Source organism: Acanthopagrus latus, chromosome 13 (genome assembly GCF_904848185.1).
Source record: "Acanthopagrus latus isolate v.2019 chromosome 13, fAcaLat1.1, whole genome shotgun sequence".
Classification (NCBI taxonomy): Eukaryota; Metazoa; Chordata; class Actinopteri; order Spariformes; family Sparidae; genus Acanthopagrus; species Acanthopagrus latus.
Window position 1 is genome coordinate 18,613,440 of NC_051051.1, and position 18,449 is coordinate 18,631,888.

General features: G+C 43.7%; 1 protein-coding gene across 5 annotated transcripts in view; it reads left to right on the forward strand.

Moving 5' to 3' along the window:
• Positions 1 to 18,449, forward strand: part of cblb (Cbl proto-oncogene B, E3 ubiquitin protein ligase) — a 128,871-nt gene that overhangs the window by 76,337 nt on the left and 34,085 nt on the right. For all 5 annotated transcript variants that reach the window (XM_037120431.1, XM_037120432.1, XM_037120434.1 and 2 more), the window contains 2 exons: positions 2,860 to 3,246; positions 8,351 to 8,442. In XM_037120431.1, the coding sequence (XP_036976326.1) occupies positions 2,860 to 3,246; positions 8,351 to 8,442 (479 nt within the window). The remainder of the gene's footprint in view (positions 1 to 2,859; positions 3,247 to 8,350; positions 8,443 to 18,449) is intronic.

Here is an 18,449-nt window from a genome sequence, read left to right on the forward strand (position 1 = left end):
CACCACAATGTTTCACTGTTGGGATTGTATTGGGAAGTTGATGAGCAGTGCCTGGTTTTCTCCACACATACCGCTTAGAATTAACGCCAAAAAGTTCAATCTTGGTCTCATCAGACCAGAGAATCTTATTTCTCATAGTCTGGGAGTCCTTCATGTTTTTTTGGAAAGCTCAATGCGGGCTTCCGTCAGGCCACTCTGCCATAAAGCCCTGACTGGTGGAGGGCCGCAGTGATAGTTGACTTTGTGGAACTTTCTCCCACCTCCCTACTGCATCTCTGGAGCTCAGCCACAGTGATCTTTGGGTTCTTCTTTACTTCTCTCACCAAGGCTCTTCTCCCACGATTGCTCAGTTTGGCAGGACGGCCAGGTCTAGAAAGGGTTCTGGTCGTCCCAAACTTCTTCCATTTAAGGATTATGGAGGCCACTGTGCTCTTAGGAACCTTGAGTGCCACAGAAATTCTTTTGTAACCTTGGCCAGATCTGTGCCTTGCCACAATCTGTCTCTGAGCTCCTTGGGCAGTTCCTTCGACTTCATGATTCTCATTTGCTCTGACATGCACTGTGAGCTGTAAGGTCTTATATAGACAGGTGTGTGCCTTTCCTAATCAAGTCCAATCAGTTTAATTAAACACAGCTGGATTCCAATGAAGGAGCAGAACCATCTCAAGGAGGATCAGAAGAAATGAACAGCATGTGAGTTAAATATGAGTGTCACAGCAAAGGGTCTGAATGCTTGTGGCCATGTGATATTTCAGTTTTTCTTTTCTAATAAATTTGCAAAAATTTCTACATTTCTGTTTTTTTCTGTCAAGATGGAGTGCTTAGTGTATATTAATGAGAAATAAAATGAACTTTTTTGATTTTAGCAAATGGCTACAATGAAACAAAGAGTGAAAATTTTAAAGGGGTCTGAATACTTTCCATACCCACTGTATGTATGACGACACCCAGGTAAGTAATTTTGCTTTGAATTGGTATCCTTTGACTCACATGTAGATTTGCTGGTTTATTATTTAATTTAAATATTTGTCTACCAGGACCTGTAATGAATTTGCAACATTTCTCACTGCCAAAATTCAGAACATTAGACAAGCGGTCAGTGCCACTTAAGCAGGTACTGGAGGTGTGTTGTTGTATTGTCTACCTAAACCCAACTCTAATACCATGACACAATTTGATCCAATCAATGCCAAAAACTTGTAAGACATTATACAGCATTTGAAATTGTCCTCCTGCAGCCTGGATATTTTACCAGCAGCGTTCTTCAAAAAAGTTTCAGACTGCATGATTCCAGATCTGCTACAGATTGTTAACACATCTCTTCTCTCAGGTGTCTTCCCCCCAAGCCATTAAACCACTCCTGAAGAAGAGAAATCTAGACACATCAGTAATGAATAACTATAGGCCCATTTCAAACCTCCCAATTTTAAGTAAAATAACTGAAAAAAGCTGTTTCTCAACAGCTGAACAATTACTTAATAATAAATGGATGTTTTGATGTTTTCCAATCAGGATTTCAACCACATCACAGCACTGAGACGTCTCTTGTTAAGGTCCTCAACGACATTCAAAGTGGTTTAAATCATATCTAAATGAAAGAGATTACTTTGTGTCTATTGGTGATTACACATCTGAATGGATGAAAATGACAAGCGGAGTACCCAAGGGCCTCTCCTATTCAATATTTACATGCTTCCTCTAGCTCAGATAATGGAAAAAAAATGAAATTTGCTACCATAGTTATGCAGATGACACACACATTTATATAACCATAACATCAGGGAACTATAATCCCATACATACCCTGAGTAGATGCATTGAACAAATCAATGACTGGATGTGTCAGAGTTTTCTTCAGTTAAACAAAGATTGAAATAATTGTTTTTGGATCCAAGGAAGAGCAACTTAAAGTCTCTGCTCTGCTACAGTCTGTAACGTTGAAAACTACAGACCAAGCCAGAAACCTTTGTGTAATTATGGACTCAGACTTGATTTTCAGCAGCCATATTAAGACAGTTACAAAGTCAGCCTACTATCACCTTAAGAATATATCCAGGATCAGAGGACTTATGTCTCGGCAGGATTTGGAGAAACTTATTCACACATTTATCTTCAGCAGACTCAACTACTGCAATGGTGTCCTTACAGGACTCCCTAAAAACTCCATCAGACAGTTGCAGCTGATTCAGAACGCTGCTGCCTGAGTCCTAACAAGAACCAAAAAAGTAGATAACATCCCTCCAGTTCATAGATCTTTACACTGGCTTCCTGTCTACCAAAGAATAGATTTCAAAATTCTGTTGTTTGTTTATAAAGCATTGAATGGTTTCAGGCCAAAAATACATTTCTGATCTGCTGCCGCGTTACGAACCATCCAGACCTCTGACATCGTCAGGCACCGGTCTGCTTTCAGTGCCCAGAGTCAGAACTAAACATGGAGCAGCAGCATTCAGTTACTATGGGCCTCATATTTGGAACAAACTCCCTGAAAATTGCAGGTCCCCTCCAACACTCACCTCTTTTAAATCTAGACTTAAAACATTTCTTTTTGCCACTGCTTTTAATTGAAGCAATACAAGTCTTTGGACTGCAGTATGACTCTGACTCTACAGTCTTGTGTCTTTTAAAGCTTCTCTATTCTAGCCTACTTGTTTTGATTTTTGTTTCTTAATGTTTTAACTGGTTTTAAAATGCTCTTTTTAATGTTTTTTAATGCAATTTTTAATATCCTTTAAATGAAATTTTTGTGTCTTTTAATGAAATTTGTGTGTGCCTGTAAAGCACTTTGAGTTGTGGTGTAGTATTGGTTTCATCATTTGTCATTGTAAAGTAATATACCATATCTCACCACCTCTCTAGTCTTCGCCAGGCATGTCCAGAAAACAGGACAAGCCTCTCCCAGCCCCACCTCCTCTCCAGCGGGACCCACCTCCACCACCTCCCCCTGATCGTCCTCCTCCCATACCCCCAGAGTCCCGCCTGTCTTGGCTCCCAAGCTTCTCTTCCTTGTCATCTTCCATCTCCTCTTCTACCGGTGCACTGCCAGACTCCCAGATGAACCCTGAGACATGGTGTTCCAAAGACAGCCACTTTCCAGATAACCACAGGACTGGATCCGAAAGCCCAATCCAGTTTGGTCCCACCAACCCCTCTCACCTGAATGAAAGACCACTCAGCTGTCCATCAGGAGGATTTGTGAGATTACATCACAGAATGGATGGAGCAAGGAAATCAGAAAGCTCCACGGTATGGGTCAGATATTAGTTGAAAATATGTAAGATGATAAGAAAAGTATTGAAAAGTCCATTTATTTGGTCTAAAGAAAAGAAAAGAAATCAGAATCAGATATCCTTTAATGTCCCGCAGACGGGGAAATTTGTTTGTCACAGCAGCGACAGAATATTATAAGAACAGAAACATGTTACAAGAACAGAAACAATAGCAAAAATAAGTAATAAAATTTAAAAGGGAATAAATAGAGTAGACATACAGTGGAGATCAAAATTAGAGAACAATTAATTAATACTTGATTTATTCTGGAATATTTTTATTTTCATTGTTCAGAATTTGATAGAATATCAGCTGTGGCTATACCGCTGCTGTACTAGCATGTTTTTTTAAATAACCAAAGGTACTTCAACAAAAACCTTTATTTTGTGAAAAAAACAGTGCGCAGAATTAGAGGACAGTAACCACTGTGTCAGAAGAGAAGATTTAAACAATGTTTTTTTAGAGCTAAAGGATTCAAACATTAATAGGAAGTGTAGAGGCCTTTGCTTTGAATAACTTCAACACATCTGCACCCACAGGACATCACTAGTTTCTCACACTGCTCTGGTTTGATCTTGGTCCATTCTTCTCGCAGTCTCTTCCACAGTTCGGTAACTGAAGTGGGTTTCTTAGCCATTACTTTGTCACCAAGGATTTTCCAGAGATTCTCTATGGGGTTTAGATCTGGACTCTGGGCTGGCCATTTCATTGTTTCAATATTCTTAGCTTCAAGGAACTGCTTAACCCGTTTTGCAGTGTGACAGGGGGCATTGTCTTGCATGAAAATTGCGGGCTGAGTGGGAGACAATTGCAGTGAAGGAATTGCATGTTGCTGAAGGAGGTTCACATAAACAATTGCATTCACCCTGCCATGTAGCTGTACAAGAGGCCTAACTCCTGCTGCAGAAAACATCCCCCAAACCATGACACTTCCTCCTCCAAATTTGACTGACTTCTTTACACACTTTGGGTTCAGTCTTTCCCCAGTTCGACGCCGAACATAATGTTTCCCATCAGACCCAAATAAATTGAACTTACTCTCATCACTGAAGTGCACTCTGGACCAGCTCTCCTCTGTCTACACAACATGCTCCTCAGCAAAGGCAAGTCTAGTCTTTTTATTTTTTTGCTGATGAGGGGTTTGGTCACTGCTGAGTGGGCTTTCAGTCCAAATTGTCTTAAACGGTGAGACACTGTGTGCCGAGACAGATCCTTGCCCTGTTCAGCACTAAACTGGCGAGCAATTCCAGCTGCAGTGTTGAACCGATTCCCCATTGAGAGTCTTCGCATAATCCTGTCCTCTCGTGCACTTGTTTTACGTGGACGACCAGCCTTTTTGGGGGACTTAAATGAATCTGTGTCATTGTAAAGTTTCAATATTCTTAAAATCACAGACTTGGAATGCCCAAACTCTCTTGCAATGGCTGAGATGGTCATCCCTTTGATCTTCATCTGGACAACCTGCTGTCGCAGGGTTTCAGTCACCTTAGAGCGGCCTGCCATCTTGCAAAGTCACTAGGAGAGCTGCCAGATAAATAGGGTGTGTCCAACAATTAGGAAAATTGTCACCAGGTGCCAGATTAACACCAATAACTGGGAGGTATCTGAAAGTGTTCTCTAATTTTGATCAGACCCGCTCTGAAAATTCCTCAATAAGGTTTTTATATTATGCTTGAGAATATACTTACATTCTGAAACATGCTCAAAAATCTGCACTTATATTCATGTTAGCATAACATCAAATATGTACAAGCAGTAACTTTAAAATTTAGCAAATTATAGGTTGTTCTCTCATTTTGATCTCCACTGTATATAGTGCAAAATTAACAGCAAGGAAGGACCTGCGATACCTCTCCTTCACACACTTAGGGTGTATCAGTCTGTTGCTAAAGGAGCTGCCCAGTGCTGAGATAGTGACCAGCAGGGGGTGGGACTCCTTCATCAGCAGCGATGACAGCTTGTCCATCATCCTGCTCTCTCCCACCACCTGCACTGAGTCAAGAGGGCATCCCAGGATGGAGCTGGCCTTCTTGATAAGTTTATCAAGTCTCCTCCTGTCTGCTGCCGAGATGCTGCTGCTCCAGCAGACTACTCCATAGAAAATGGCTGATGCCACCACAGAGTCGTAGAAAGAGGTGCCCCATGCACCCCATGGACCTGAGCTTCCTCAGCATATATAGTGTGCTCTGACCTTTCTTGGATGTAGCTGCAGTGTGATTAGTCCAGTCCAGTTTATTGTTCAGGTGATACTTGTAAGATGTCACCATCTCAATGTCTGTTCCCAGGATGTTTGCCTGTGTGCAGGGTGGTTTGTGCCTGCAGAAATCCACCACCAGCTCTTTGGTCTTCTGGGCATTGAGCTGGAGGTGGTTCCGCTGGCACCAGTCCACCATGTCCTGAATAAGTTCTCTGTAGGCTCTGTCGTCCCCGTCCCTGATGAGGCAGACGATAGCAGAGTCTTCAGAGAACTTCTGTAGATGGCAATGAGGGGATTGGTGGTAGAAGTCTGCGGTGTACAGGATGAACAAGAAAGGGGCCAGGACCATTCCCCATGGGACCCCTGTACCGCAGGTTATTGTGTCTGACACATACTCCCAAGTCCTCACATACTGTGGCCGGTTAATGAGGTAATCCAGGATCCAGGATGTGAGGTGTTGGTTCTTCTCCAGGTGAGACAGTGATCTGTCTAGGAGGAAGATGATGGCGTCGTCCACTCCAATGCCAGGTTGATATGCAAACTGGAGAGGGTCCATAAAAAGACCCACCTGAGGGCGGAGATGGACAAGAACCAGTCGCTCCAGAGTCTTCATCAGGTGTGAAGTGAGAGCAACTGGTCTCTAGCTGTTTAAGTCTTTTGGGTGAGTGATCTTTGGTACTGGTACCACACAGGAGGTTTCCCACAGCAGTGGCACTTTTCCCAGCTTCAGGCTCATGTTGAAGATGTACTCTACAATCCTGCACAGCTAGTCTGCACAGGACTTGAGGAGCCTGGAGCTGATCAAACCAAACCATACGTTCATGTCGTTCACCCACGTCTGATCCCCCGCAGCCTGGGAGTCTGGAGTCCTCTGCCCTGAGATGGTTTTAAGGCTTTTCCAGACTCCACTGATGTTTCTCTGCTGCAACTGGTTCTCCATCTTCCCCCTGTAGCCGTTCTTCCCCTCTCTGATCTTCCTTCTCAGCTCCTTCTGCACAGCCTTCAGCTCCTCCTTGTTTCCTGACCTAAAGACCCTCTTTTTCTCCTTATCGGGGGCCTTTATGTCAGGATTAATCCAGGGTTTGCTGTCAGAAAAACACTGTACAGTCTTGGTGGGTTCAGTGTTATCAGCAAAGAAGTTTATATAGTCCGTTACGTAGTCTGTTAAGCTGTCGATGTCCTCCCCATGAGAAACACACAGTTCCTCCCACACAGTTGAGTCAAAGCTCCCTCAGAGCCTCCTCAGACTCCTCAGTCCATGCTTTAACTGTGCCTGTTTACAACGGGCTTGTACACAGGCAGGAGAGGCACCAGGTTGTGGTCAGATCTTCCCAGGGGAGGGAAGGGGGAATGAGTTGTATTCCTCCTTGATGTTGACATACAATAGGTCCAGTGTTTTATTGTCTCTGGTGTGGCAGGTATGTAGGCAGGGTGAAGGACAGAGAGGCATGATTGAAGTCCCCAGAGATGAGGAAGAGGGCCTATGGGTGCTGTGTTTGCAGTGAGCTTGTGACTGAGTGGAGGACGTCACAAGCTACATCAGCGTTAGCAGAGGGGGGGATGTACACAACCAACACAATCACCTGTGTGAATTCCCTCAGGACGTAGTACGGCCTCATGCTAACAGCTAAAAGTTTGATGTCTTTACTGCAGACCTGTTCTTTAACAGTGATGTGCCCAGAGTTACACCAACTGTCATTAACAAACACAGCCAGCCCTCCTCCTTTCCTCTTACCACTCTCTGCCATCCTGTCTGCCTGCCGTAGTTGAAAGTCGTCCAGCTTATTGGGGAGAGATCATACATTCCCCATGATGACAGACGGGAGGACAGGTTGTAGCGTCTCCTCCTCCTCCTCAGCTTGCGATGGACATCAGGCCTTTAGTGCGGCAACACCGCAGAACTACTGAGGGCTAACAGCTGATCCCTACTGTAAACAATAGGGCTGCGGACAGGCTCCCCAGACATGGCGGAAAACAGTGAAAAAAGAAGTACTGAGACCAGAACAAAAAACACGAGTCTAGTCTCCATACTGCCCAAAGAGAGAGCTCAAAAGAGTAGTAAAAAAGAATAGTTAAAAAGTGCAAAAGAAATATAAAAAAAGGAAAAAGCTCAAAAGTGAGCGAGAGCTGCTTTAACAGGCTGCCACTCACACAGCAGCTTCTCACCTCTCAGATTAAATAGAAAATAAATAAATTAAATACATTATCATGCAATTTTAGACAGACTTGCATGGCTCTAAGAGGATGCAAGGAGGTTGGTAGGTAGGTTGGAAGGTATGGTATGCTTCCAATTAACAATGCAAATAGGGCATATTTCAACATTTTTGTGAGTTTCTTAGGTAATAATGCATGAAGCTTAAAGATTAGGTGTCTTTAGGTGGCTGGTACCTGTGCTTGAGTACTATTTTATGTGGATCCTTAGATCATAGTGCAGCAGTTATTGGTGGTTTTGAAATTCAGTGATACCGGGTTATCAAGTTAGATATTCGATCAGACTTGATTGAAATAAAGGGGACTTTGTGGCTTGGCAGAGGTATGCACTGTACACACTGACATTCTGGTTTGAATTTACCCATTAATACTGGTTTTGCATCCTGAAAGTCATGACTTCTTTTGAGTGAATTCTGGTACTGTAGTACAATACTACAGTAACTGCATGCAATGTAAAGCCACTGTTTCTATGTCTTCCTGCCTTTGTTTGATAAGTAATAAGGAATGCACCTATACCAGAATCAAAGAGGAACAAAGTATATCTGTTGCCTTATACAACATTTTTGAGTTTTATTCCAGGCCATGAAAATCATTTAATATGGAACTTTTCATTTGGTCCATGTATTTTTTAATAATAATTCCCCCCCTTCTTCTGTGTGTGTGTCTGTGCAGCCCTTCTCTAATGGTCTGCAAATTAGCGATGAGTATGACGTCCTTCCCTCACGGCACTCAACAACACAGTCTACACTTGCCAGTAGCCATAAGTGAGTATTACAAACACACACACACACACACACACAAGGAGAAAGTTTATTTTGAAATATTGTGGTAATGTTTGGGTAATACTGAAATATATACCTCTGACTGCACAGTTAGTATTAACTTTGGCTCATGAGATCCCACAGTGTGGAAGTTTTTATACTCTGCATCCATGCAGTGTAGTGGTAACAATCAACTTTTTTGTCGATCCTCTGACAAGGCTTTAAAAAAAGATTGTTTTCGAGACTCGCGGGTGTGCCTCCAACATGGCAGCAGTGTAAAGAGTGTGCTCCCTGACTTTAAATTTGGGACACCCTGGATAAATATCAGTAGGCAGATATAGTATGTGACAAATATTGAACAGAAAGGGCAAAGAGAATGACGAGAGGAAAACTGGGCAAAAAGTCTCAAAAACCCAAGTTAAACATTGATGGAGATGGCGAACAATATATGTTAGCATCAGAGCTAACAGGAGAGGACCACTAACTAACAGCGGCTGCACGATCGAGGGAGACGAGCCCGAGCAGCGGAAAAGAAGTGGCACAGTCCACTCAAGAAATGGCAAATTTGGAGACAATACTGTGAAAACTATGTGATTTCCATCATGAGAACACGGACACTCTCAAAGAAATTATGGAAGAGCTCAGGGAAACAAAGAACAGGATGGACAATGCTGAGACGGGGATAATGGAGGCCAAAGAGCATCTGCAGCACATTGAGGACGCCACACTCGTGAACTCCTGGAGCTTCAAAAACTGTTCGAGAACAAGTTGGTGGATCAGGAGGGATGGTCAAGTGAGGGAAAACATTAGGATTTGTGGAGTGAAGGGGGCAGCAGAGGACAACACCAGGTCTATGATTGATTTTACTTGAACGCTTCTACGGGCAAAGCTGGTGCAGCCACCGTCTCTTCACCTTCAGATACCCCGCCGAGATCCATAGTGGTGAGATTCTTGAGCTTCAGAAACAAAGAAGAGATCATAAAGATGAGGAGAGGTTTTGAATATGAAGGGAGAAAGGTGTATCTCAACCACGATTATGCTCCGGATGAACTGAAAAAACACAAAGAATACTGTATGCAGAGGCAAAAAAGTTTTGGAGATGCAGTCAAAATGCAGACCCCACACATGGAAGTGGTTTCTGGCATCACCGCTTTTTTGGTGAATGTTTATGTTTTTGGTTTTGTTTTGTTCAAGGCAGTTTGCCATTGTTGCATAAGGAAGGTATGTAGCATAAGGGGCATGTATGGAGTGAAAAAAGGTAAATAGTAAATATGGCAACCCAGAAGAGTTTACTTAAAATAGCTTCATATAATCATATAATGTAAACGGGTTACTTAACCCAATTAAAAGGTCCATGATTCTAAGCAAAATGAGAAGGGAAGGGGTTGGAGTTGTAAGGAAGTAGGAAGGAAGTAAATCTACAAAACTGCTGGCCTACAGATTAAAAAAGCAATGACAAATAATAACATCTACAAAATTAGGGACTCAGCTACAAATTTACCAAAATATAAGACAGAAGAGATACATGAATGTTTTGAATCATATTATAAGAATATTTATTCCCAACCAAAAATAAATAATAAACATAAGATAGCTACATGGCTGGATTCCTTAAATTTACCTAAGGTGACAGAGGCCCAGAACTCAGCTCTGACAAAGGAAATCACAGCAGAAGAAATAAACTCAGCAATTTCAAAGCTGAAGACAAACAGGGCCCCGGGCACAGATGGATACACCTCAAAGTTTTATAAAGTGCTCAGAGATCCCCTCACTAAAGAATGCATTTAATTGGGTGCTAAAAGAGGGAGAAATCCCAAACTCTTGGAGGGATGCTTACATTTCAGTCATCCCGACGGAAGGGAAGGACAAAATTATAGACCACTTAATATCCTTAACCAAAACTATAGATTATTCACTGCTATTTTAGCTAGACGCTTAGAAATAATTTTACCAGACATAATTCATCAGAACCAGGCGGACTCTATAAAGCAGAGACAGACACAAGACAATATCCAACGTACATTACATATTATACAAAGCATTATTAAAAAAACAAATAGAAGCAATAATATTAGGATTGGATGGAGAAAAAGCTTTTGACTACATTAAGGGAACAGAAAACTGCATTATTCACGGATGATGTATTAATGTACTTAACACATCCCACTAGTTCTCTTCCAGCACTCATGTCATTACTTAAGGAATTTGGTCTATTTTCAGGCTATAAATTGAACGTGAGGAAAACCCAGATTCTCACATTTGATTATGTCCCAGATAAGAAAATTAGAAAGAGTTTTAGATTTAATTGGGGCTCAAAATTCATGAAGTACTTGGGAGTAGTGTTGTGTCGGTTGCAAACGTGTTGTTCGAACGAACGGATCTTTTCAGTGAACGAAGTGAACGGGATCACTTCATGGACTGATTCTTTCGTTTCTCAATTCAGTTGAGCTCAGCCGCGAGCATGCCGGCCGGGAGTGGAACTGCCGCGACTCACTCAGAGAACTGTCAGGACGTGATTCTCATTTGCACTGTGATTCGTTCATGATTCACGAACCTACTGCAGGCAGAGAACTGACACTGAGGACATGATTCTCGTTCAGGTACTGTGCTGAAAATGGCACTGTGTCACTTACCCAGGGCAGAGGAGATGATTCACATTCAGTAACCATACTGCTAAAATTAGCGCTGTGTTGCTAACATTCGTGTAGCATCATCTTAAGGGATTTTACTGCACAGGAAAAGTCACTCACGTTCACAAATGTGATTCTCAGCAGCTGCCGTCACTCACGTTCGCAAACGTGATTCACGTTCACGCTGATTCAGTGACAGTGCAAATGTGATTCACGTCCTCAGCAGGTCATTCTGTGATCCATTCATGATTCGTGAAACTACTGCATGCAGAGAACTGTCACTGAAGACGTGATTCTCGTTCATGCACTGTGCTGAAAGTGGCGCTGTGTCTCTCACTCAGCCAGGGCAGAGGAAATAATTCACGTTCAATAACGGTGCTACTAAAATTAGTGCTGTGTTGCTAACATCCGTGTAGCATCATGTTAAGTGATTTTACTGTGCACAGAGGACACTTTCACCGTGTAATTATTTTAGTGCATGTATACCACTCAGAGCAGCACTGCGTCTCCCGCGAATTATTGCGCACCGTCCCTCAGTAAGTGAACGTGAACCTCAGGGCTGAATTGTTAACTGAATGACGGATCATTTGGTTGCTTATCAGTTCAGGGAGTTGGAGAGCACTGAATGATTCGGTGAACAAATCTTTTGAACAAATCATTTTACTGAACGGATTCTGGCGATTCAGTTCAGTAAAAAGAACTGCCGTTCGCATCACTACTTGGGAGTGAACCTGCCACAAGACTTCTCTCAAACCTCTAAATTATGATGCATTAATATCAAGAATCAAATCTGATATGGAAAGGTGGAATTCATGCCCGTTCACAAGTTTGATGGAAGTGGTTAAAATGAATGTACTTCCAAGGTTACTATATGTATTCCAATCCCTACCAGTAGAAGTAACAGACAAAGATTTACAGAATGGGGCAAATTTATCTCAAGTTATATTTGGCAGGGGACAAGACCCCAAATAAGACTTAAAACTCTTTAACTGCCTAGAGATAAAGGGGGACTCACCCTACCATGTCTTAAGAGCTACTATCAGGCTGCACAGTTAAAAAACTTTGTGGAATTTATGCAATCCTGCCTACAGTGGGGAAAAGAGGCAGGGAGGATGTTATCAGAGGAGGAATGGGGGATGGTAAATGAAGGACATTTTCATTCAACTTGTTCATTGTTCATATGTATGTTATGTTTACCCTCCAACAGCAGAAAAGGGACATTGTAAGAGAGGTGTGAAAATAAGGACAGGAGTGAAAAAGAGATTTTTTTTTCACATTTACTCTACTGTAGCTTTCTTTGAGAATGTACGTCTATCTAAGTCTCTGCTCCCTGGTGGAGAAGTATAGGAATGTTTTATACAGTTGGAAAATTTTTAATGTAAAATGTTGAATATTGACATGTGGAATCAATAAAAAGGAAAAAAAAAAAAAAAAACCTAAATAAAATTTTCAAAGATGATTGAATACTTAACAAAAGCCTGTTCAGCCAACAGATCATGCTTGCCAAATCTTCAAGACTATACCTAATATCCTGTATTGCCCTGTGAATAGATTGTTTGCGTTATTAAATGCAGCACCACTAGGAGGTGCCTCCTTTTGTTTAGTGGATAATGTGACCTGTACCTGTTCCACTCCACCATGTGTAAATATGCTGCCCACGGAGTGAAGACCCCTTTTTATTTTATTTTAATTCACGATGTGTTGGTCTAGGATCCTCAGCCTGTGTTCAGTGCATATAAGTGCTATAAGCTAACCGGAGCTACTGCCATTGAAAGTGGACCTTTTAGATGCAGGCAGAATAAGATAGGGCATTTCTGTGTATTGGGCTATAGTGGAGGCAGGGGATAGAGCTGTCACTTCTGATGAAGCTTGACCTGAACAGTGACGCTGTCAGGCCTAGGCTGGAAGGAGGACTCAGAAGCAGAGTGAGAACAGTAGAACCAAGCTTTATTCCCCAAATTCCTGAGAAAGAGTGACAGCACAATAGGCTATGAACACTACAAACTCTAGAAACAGGGACAGGAAAGGGGGAGGGGACAAAGCAAGAGCAAAACTCAAGAACATAGAAACAGAAAATCACTCAGAATGGAGGTAAAATAATAGGCTGAAAACTGGTCTCATCCATCGACGACTAACTAAAAAAAATTAACAACAGGAGACGCTCCAAAAGGGTGGACACTTGGGCTACAAAACTTATACTACACTGCACTACAACCAACACAATAAGAACAGAAAACACTCCAAAGGGAGGGAAAAACACTACAAAAAAATGACAAGAAAACAGAAAACGCTCCAAGAGGAGGAAAACCAAACAACAGACTAGAGCTGGGTGGTTTCATGGTATATAACAGTATTTTTTTCCCATGCATAATCAGGTGTTCACAGCATTTTCTACTGGATGAGAGAGGAATTACTAGCCCCTTTTAGATAGAAGAGGCGGCACATTTGCTGCAAGGTAAAGCCTGCACTCTGCCCCGTCCATCTAAAAGGGAGGTTTAATATTCCTTCTTTCCCAAAAAGCCGCCACTGGGGTAAGCATAAACATGTGATGTGACGTGAAGCACAAAGTTGGGCATGAACAGTAACGTACAACATATGCATTGGAAGAAATGTGGCGACACTTACTTAATTATAGACCTGTGGCCCATATTCTTGCCTTCTCAGTCAAACACGCTGATGTTAAACCCCTGCTATTAAAGGAAGTGTGCAGCAGAGCGCCTCACATTGGCTGCCTCAAGCAACAGACAAAATAACAGCTTTACATTGCACCCTATTGGAGTTTAGAACTGGGTTCCTAGCTGGGGGTGTTTACAGAGACCAAGGAGACGCTAGCATCTCCCGGATCTCAGCAGCTTTCCAGTTGCTCATCTTGACATCCACAGATGAAGTCATGAACTGCCATGTCTATCCTAGTTATCTTCACCGCAACATAACACCAGAGCACTACTGTTTACCCTCACCATGCTTCGCAGTTGCACCATGCCTGTTTAAAAGCGCAACATCGAAAATGGTCTGGTCTGAAACAGTGTTCCATACGTTGTGTAATCAAATTCACTGCTATAGCGGTATATTAAAGATTCATATCATAACAAAAATATACACCAGTATTCGGTGTGAAACGGTATACCGCCCAGCACTACAACAGACAACCATACTTCAAAACAGAGCTGAAAAAAATTACAAACAAAAAATCACTCTTCTTGAGGAGAAAATAGAGGAATCTAGAATACAAATGATAACTTGGCTTGAATCAAGGGCTATGATCATGGGCTGGAGGTATACAAAGGACGAAATACTCTGGACAGGACAGCGGCAGATGAGGACTATATACACATGAGGAGGGGATAGATAGATGGAAACAATCAGGGATCGGGGAGACGCATACCGGTGACACAAGAGGAAGTTACTTTTCAAAATAATGATAACAAAAAATCCATGACAAGATATCCTTCACTGTTGTGTGACAGTCCCCCCCGTTGTACAGCTGCGGGCCTGACGATCTTGGTGGTGGGAAAAGGTCCCAGGAATCGAGGTGCTAGCTTCTTGGAGGGAAATTTTAGGTGTAAGTCTTTGGTCGAGAGCCAAACTCTCTGGCCCAGCCTCTTGCGGTCAGCCACCTTCTTCACTCGATCCCCCTGTCGGATTAGCACCTGGCGGGCAGCTGTCCAGATGCGGTGGCAGCGTCGAACCCTGGCATGGGCAGAGGGGACCGAAACCTCCTGTTCGTTCTCTGGAAAAACTGGAGGTTGATAATGATAAGCACACTTAAATGGTGAGAAACCTGTAGCAGATGTTGGTAATGAATTGTGTACATACTCATCGCAGACCAGGTTTTTGCTCCATGTCGAGGGATTCTGGGAGACTAGGCACCGGAGGTCGGTTTCCAATTGTTGATTGAGACATTCAGTCTGGCCATTGACCTCCGGGTGATATCCCGAGGTCAGGTTGGCCTTGGCTCCGACGAGCCAGTAGAACTCCCTCAAGAACTGCGATATGAACTGGGGCCCCTGGTCAGAGATGATGTCCTTAGGGAAACCATGAACCCTGAAAATCTTGTTCATCATGACCTCCGCCATTTCTTTGGTGGAAGGTAACTTTGGCAATGAATCTGACCATCTTGGAGAAATGGTCCATCACCACTACCTTGAGATACCTGGAGCCCCGTGACGAAGTCCATGGATATGTCATGGATATAACCACACGGGTCAGTGGAAGGATGGGTTCTGGTTCCTTGGCAACAGGCTCGGGGTTGAATAATCGAGAAAGTACATCTGGCTTGACGTTTCGGGGCCCCGGCCGGTAAGCAAGAGAAAAAGAGAAACGGTTAAAAAAGAGCACCCACCTGGCCTGGGGAGAATTAAGCCTCTTAGCTTTTCTAATGTACTCTAAATTTCGGTGATCTGCCCAGACTATGAACGGTTGTTTGGCCCCCTCTAGCCAATGCCTTCACTCTTCGGGGGAAAGTTTGATCGTTAGTGGTTCACAGTCCCCCACATCATAGTTCCTTTCTACTCTGGACAGCCGTCGTGACAGAAAAGCACATGGGTGCATTTTACCATCCTTTTCAAGTCGTTGGGAGAGGATGGCTCTGACCCATTCATTGGATGGACCTACTTCAACCACAAACTGCCGCTGTGGGTCCAGCATGGTTAGTATAGTAAGAGCATGGAGAGGAGCAGCTATTGCACTGAAACCTCTGATGAACGCCTGTAGAAGTTAGCAAACCTTAAGAATTGCTTAACCTTCTTGCGGCTATCAGGTGTTGGCCAGTCTGCCACAGCACTTATTTTAGCCGGGTCTATCTGAACTCTCCCAGGGGCTAGGGAGACAGTGTCAGCATGAAAAACACTTTTCTCTGCTTTGACGTACAGATGATTTTCTAATAGTCTCTGTAGAACCTTGGTCACGTGATCTTGGTGAGTATCGATGTCAGGTGAGTAAATCAAAATATCATCCAAATAAACAGAGACAAAATGATCTAGGAAAGCTCTCAACACATCATTGATCATGGCTTGGAAAACAGCGGGGGCATTGGTGAGTCCAAATGGCATGACCAAATACTCGTGGTGGCTGCTAGGAATATTGAAGCTGGTCTTCCACTCATCGCCCTCTCTTATTCGGACCAAGTGATAGGCGTTGCGAAGGTCAAGCTTTGTAAACACCTTGGCCTGTTGGATTTGATCAAATACAGATGACATGAGTGAAAGAGGATAACGATTTTTTATGGTAATGTCATTGAGTGGACTACAGTCTATGCAAGGTCTCAAGGATCCATCCTTCTTATCTACGAAGAAAACCCCACCCCTGCTGGTGATGATGAAGGACGGATAAGACCCACTTTCAGTGATGTGGTGAGGTATTCTCTCATGGCCTCTTTCTCCGGTCTGGAGACAGAGTACAGGCGGCCCTTAGGTATGGTGGATCCTGGGATCAGGTCAATAGCGCAGTCGTATGGATGGTGTGGAGGAAGAGACAGAGCTTTGGTTTTGCTAAAAACTTCGCAGATCTGGTGGTAGCAGGGGGGCACCGAGTTCAGGTCTGGGTATTCAGATTTTGTGGTTGGATTGACAGAGGACAGGTTAATTTCAGCTTCATCTTTGACCTGGGCTAAACTCATAAAACAGCTTTTATCACAGTCTTTCCCCCATCTGTTGGGGTTGTGGTGAAAAAGCCACGGTTGTCCCAACATCAGAGTGTGTGAGGAAGATCTGAATAGGTAGAAGGGAATTTGCTCTTTGTGGTCCTTAATGTGCATGTGAATGGGTTTGCTAGAGGTTCAGATTTAATGCCTAAACCCTCTGCTAATCCCCAGTCCATCAGACTCTCGTCTGCCCCTGAGTCAATAAGTGCTTCAAGATTCGTGACCGTGTGGTGCGTTACCTTCACTTTTGTAAGTGTGCGTGAGACAGGGCCTGAAGCTGCAACCTGACTCCCCGTCAGTGATCGCTTGGTTGGGCAGGTGATTACAAGGTGCCCCGTCTCACCACAGTAGAAGCACCTTCCCTCCAGCTGCTGTCTCCGCCTTTCCTCCTCCATCAGTCATGCTCTGCCCAGTTGCATGGATTCACCCTCTCCCTCCATAGGGGGGTGATGATGTGATGATGTATCCCTGCGCCCGGCAGGGAGCGATGAAGCTCCGGGCGGCTCGGGGTAGGAGAGGACAGTGCTCCTTCCGCGGTGGAGGTTTTTCCTCCCTGGTCTGAGCTGCCGGAGTTGATTATCTGTCTGAATGGCGAGCGCGATGAGATTGTCTAATCCTGTAGGTAAATCTAGAGTGACAAGAAGATCTTGGATCAGATCTGCCAGCCCCTTCAAAAACTCATTATAAAGAGCTGTGGAGTTCCACCCGCTCTCGGCCACAGGAGTGCGAAAACGGATAGCATAATCACACACAGAGTATTTGCCTTGCCTCAGCCCACTTAACTCATGCACTTTCTCCTGGTCATCAGCCACTGGATCAAAGGTCCTCTTAGCGTCGCCTGAAAGTCATTGAGAGTGTTACAGATAGTCAACCCTCTGCTCCATTCGGCTGATGCCTGGGGTTTGGCTGTCCCAGTTAGGTGCGAGATCATGAAAGAGATCCTAGAGCGGTCAGTAGGGAATGCGTGGGGGGTTAATTCAAAATGAATTGAACAGTCTATGATAAATGTCTTACACAGTCCTGGTTCTCCGGAACACTGCGCTGGTGGAGCCAACTTACTTCCGGCTCCGACATGCAGAGTGGGCGGAGTCGGTACAGGAGCCGGGACGGTGGGTCGAGGGATTTGTGCGAGCAGCTCGTGTAGTTGAGATGTGAGCTGGCCCATTTGCACCACCATGGCTGTCTGGAATTCCTTCTGACGTGAAATGTGGACTTCTTGGGCATGCAGGACCCCCGACAACTGTTCTGCCTCCGCTGGTTCCATACTGGCCAGAGTATACTGTCAGGCCGAGGCTGGAAGGAGGACTCTGAAGTAGAGCGAGAACAGTATAACCAAGCTTTATTCCCATAATTCCTGGATCAACTCCTAAGAAAGAGTGACAACACAATGGGCTATGAACACTACTAACTCTAGAAACAGGAAAGGGAAAAAAGGGGAAGGGGAAGGGGACAAGGGAATAGCAAAACTCAAGAACACAGAAACAGAAAATCACTCCAAACGGAGGTAAAATAATAGGCTGAAAACTGGTCTACTCTATTGAGGACTAACTATGAAAAATTAACAACAGAAGACGCTCCAAAAGGGAAGATACTTAGCCAACAAAACTTATACTAAACTGCACTACAACCAACATAACAAAGAACAGAAAACACTCCAAAGGTAGGGAATAATCACTACAAAGAAATGACAAGAAAACAGAAACCGCTCCAAGAGGAGGAAAACCAAACAACAGACAACT